Source organism: Castanea sativa, chromosome 5 (assembly GCF_040712315.1).
Source record: "Castanea sativa cultivar Marrone di Chiusa Pesio chromosome 5, ASM4071231v1".
Taxonomy (NCBI): domain Eukaryota; kingdom Viridiplantae; phylum Streptophyta; class Magnoliopsida; order Fagales; family Fagaceae; genus Castanea; species Castanea sativa.
The window spans coordinates 34153769-34155367 of record NC_134017.1 but is presented as its reverse complement, the minus strand read 5'-3'; the positions used below and the strand labels follow the sequence as shown (position 1 = coordinate 34155367).

At 39.8% G+C, this 1599-nt stretch overlaps 1 protein-coding gene across 1 annotated transcript; it reads right to left on the bottom strand.

Moving 5' to 3' along the window:
* Window positions 1-697: 697 nt before the first annotated feature.
* Window positions 698-1224, bottom strand: LOC142635098 (uncharacterized). Its single transcript, XM_075809313.1, has 2 exons — window positions 1199-1224; window positions 698-1136 (listed from the first exon to the last, which is right to left on the bottom strand). The coding sequence occupies exons 1-2, from the start codon at window positions 1222-1224 to the stop codon at window positions 698-700; spliced, it is 465 nt and encodes a 154-aa protein (XP_075665428.1).
* Between the last annotated feature and the right edge of the window lie 375 nt (window positions 1225-1599).

Below are 1599 nucleotides of genomic sequence, written 5' to 3'. Positions count from 1 at the left end.
TCACAACATAGTTTGCAACCTTGGCATATTTTCCACAATCTTCTAGCAAAGAATCATATGCTTCTGGAAGGTTGGTCTCACCTTCATTTTGGCATACATATTCATCTTCTGATTCTTCAACTTCCTCACCCTCAGAATGCTCACCAAGTTCATTTACCAAATTGCTCAAATCATCCTTCGATTCAACAGAGGTAATTGCCATGAAGGCCCTATAGTTCCCGTCACTATCACAGTCTTCTTCCGTGTCTGAATTTGAGCTTTTGGAGTCACTAAGAGTAGTGGCAAATACCTTACCCTTCCCTCTCAAATAGTTGGGACATTCTTTCTTGATGTGTCCATGGCTGTTGCATTTGTAGCACACAACTCCATGGGAAGGGGGGTTGGGAGTCCTTCCCATCTTTCTTCTTGAACTCTTTCCTACCACCTTTGGATGATGAGAACTTTCCTTTGCTAAAAGACTTCCTATTGTTGTTCATCTTCAGAAATTTCCGGAAGTTCTTTGTAAGGATTGCTACTTCTTTCTCCACATCATCTTCATTGAAGAAATTTCCGGAAGTTCTTTGTAAGGATTGCTACTTCTTTCTCCACATCATCTTCATTGAAAGAGTTGTCCATCCTCTCATTGATGGTTTTAGTGCAAGTGATTTGCTTAGCTTGTGAGAAAGCAGTCCAAGCTCATATGTTTGGAGATATCCAATTAGCTTTTTAATCTTGATCTTATCCAAATCTTTGTTTCTTCTATAGCAGTGACCTTCGCACGGTAGCTCTCCGATAAGGACCTCAAGATCTTTCTCACCATCTTAGCATCCTTAATCTTTTCACCGAGATTGAGCTTGGCAATCACAATTTCATTAAGCTTCCCATAGAATGAATCAAATGACTCATTGTCATTCATCTTGAGCTCTTCAAATCGAGTGGTAAGCATTTGGAGTTTTGTGTCCTTGGCTTTCTTGGTACCTTCATAGGTAGTCTCAAGAATCTTCCAAGCTTCTTTGGCAGTCTTCACATGCGATATCCTGTGAAATTCATCAGTAGACACACCACAAAAGATAGCATTAATTGCTTTGCTATTGGCATTTGCCAAAGCAAGAGCTGTCTTATCCCATTTGAACTTGGCTGTTGTGGGTCTAACATACCTATTCTCAACGGAATCTCATAGGGACTCATCTATAGCACAAAGGAATGCTCTCATGCGAACCTTCCAAAAAGTATAGTTGCTCCCATCAAAGTATGGTGGAGCATTGAGAGATTATGACCGATCCATCACAAAAGGGGTCTTGGATCGCTCGTACTTAGGTAATGAAACCACAGCAAGTGCACCCACTCTGATACCAATTAAAAGCTTGGATTTGTGTTAAAAACACAAGAGCTGTTTAGACCCAAAAAAAAAAATATGGCTCGGTTGATTTTACTCTAACTTAAACTAAGTGCGGAATAGAGTAAATGCGAGCAAACAAAAAATACAACTACTCTAAGCCATATTCAACAAATCACAGTAGTAAAATGAAAGCTAAAAGAGTAGGGAAGAGAGATGCAAATACAAGATAACACGCTGATGTGTTATCGAAGAGGAAACCGAAGAACTCGGCAAAAAACCTC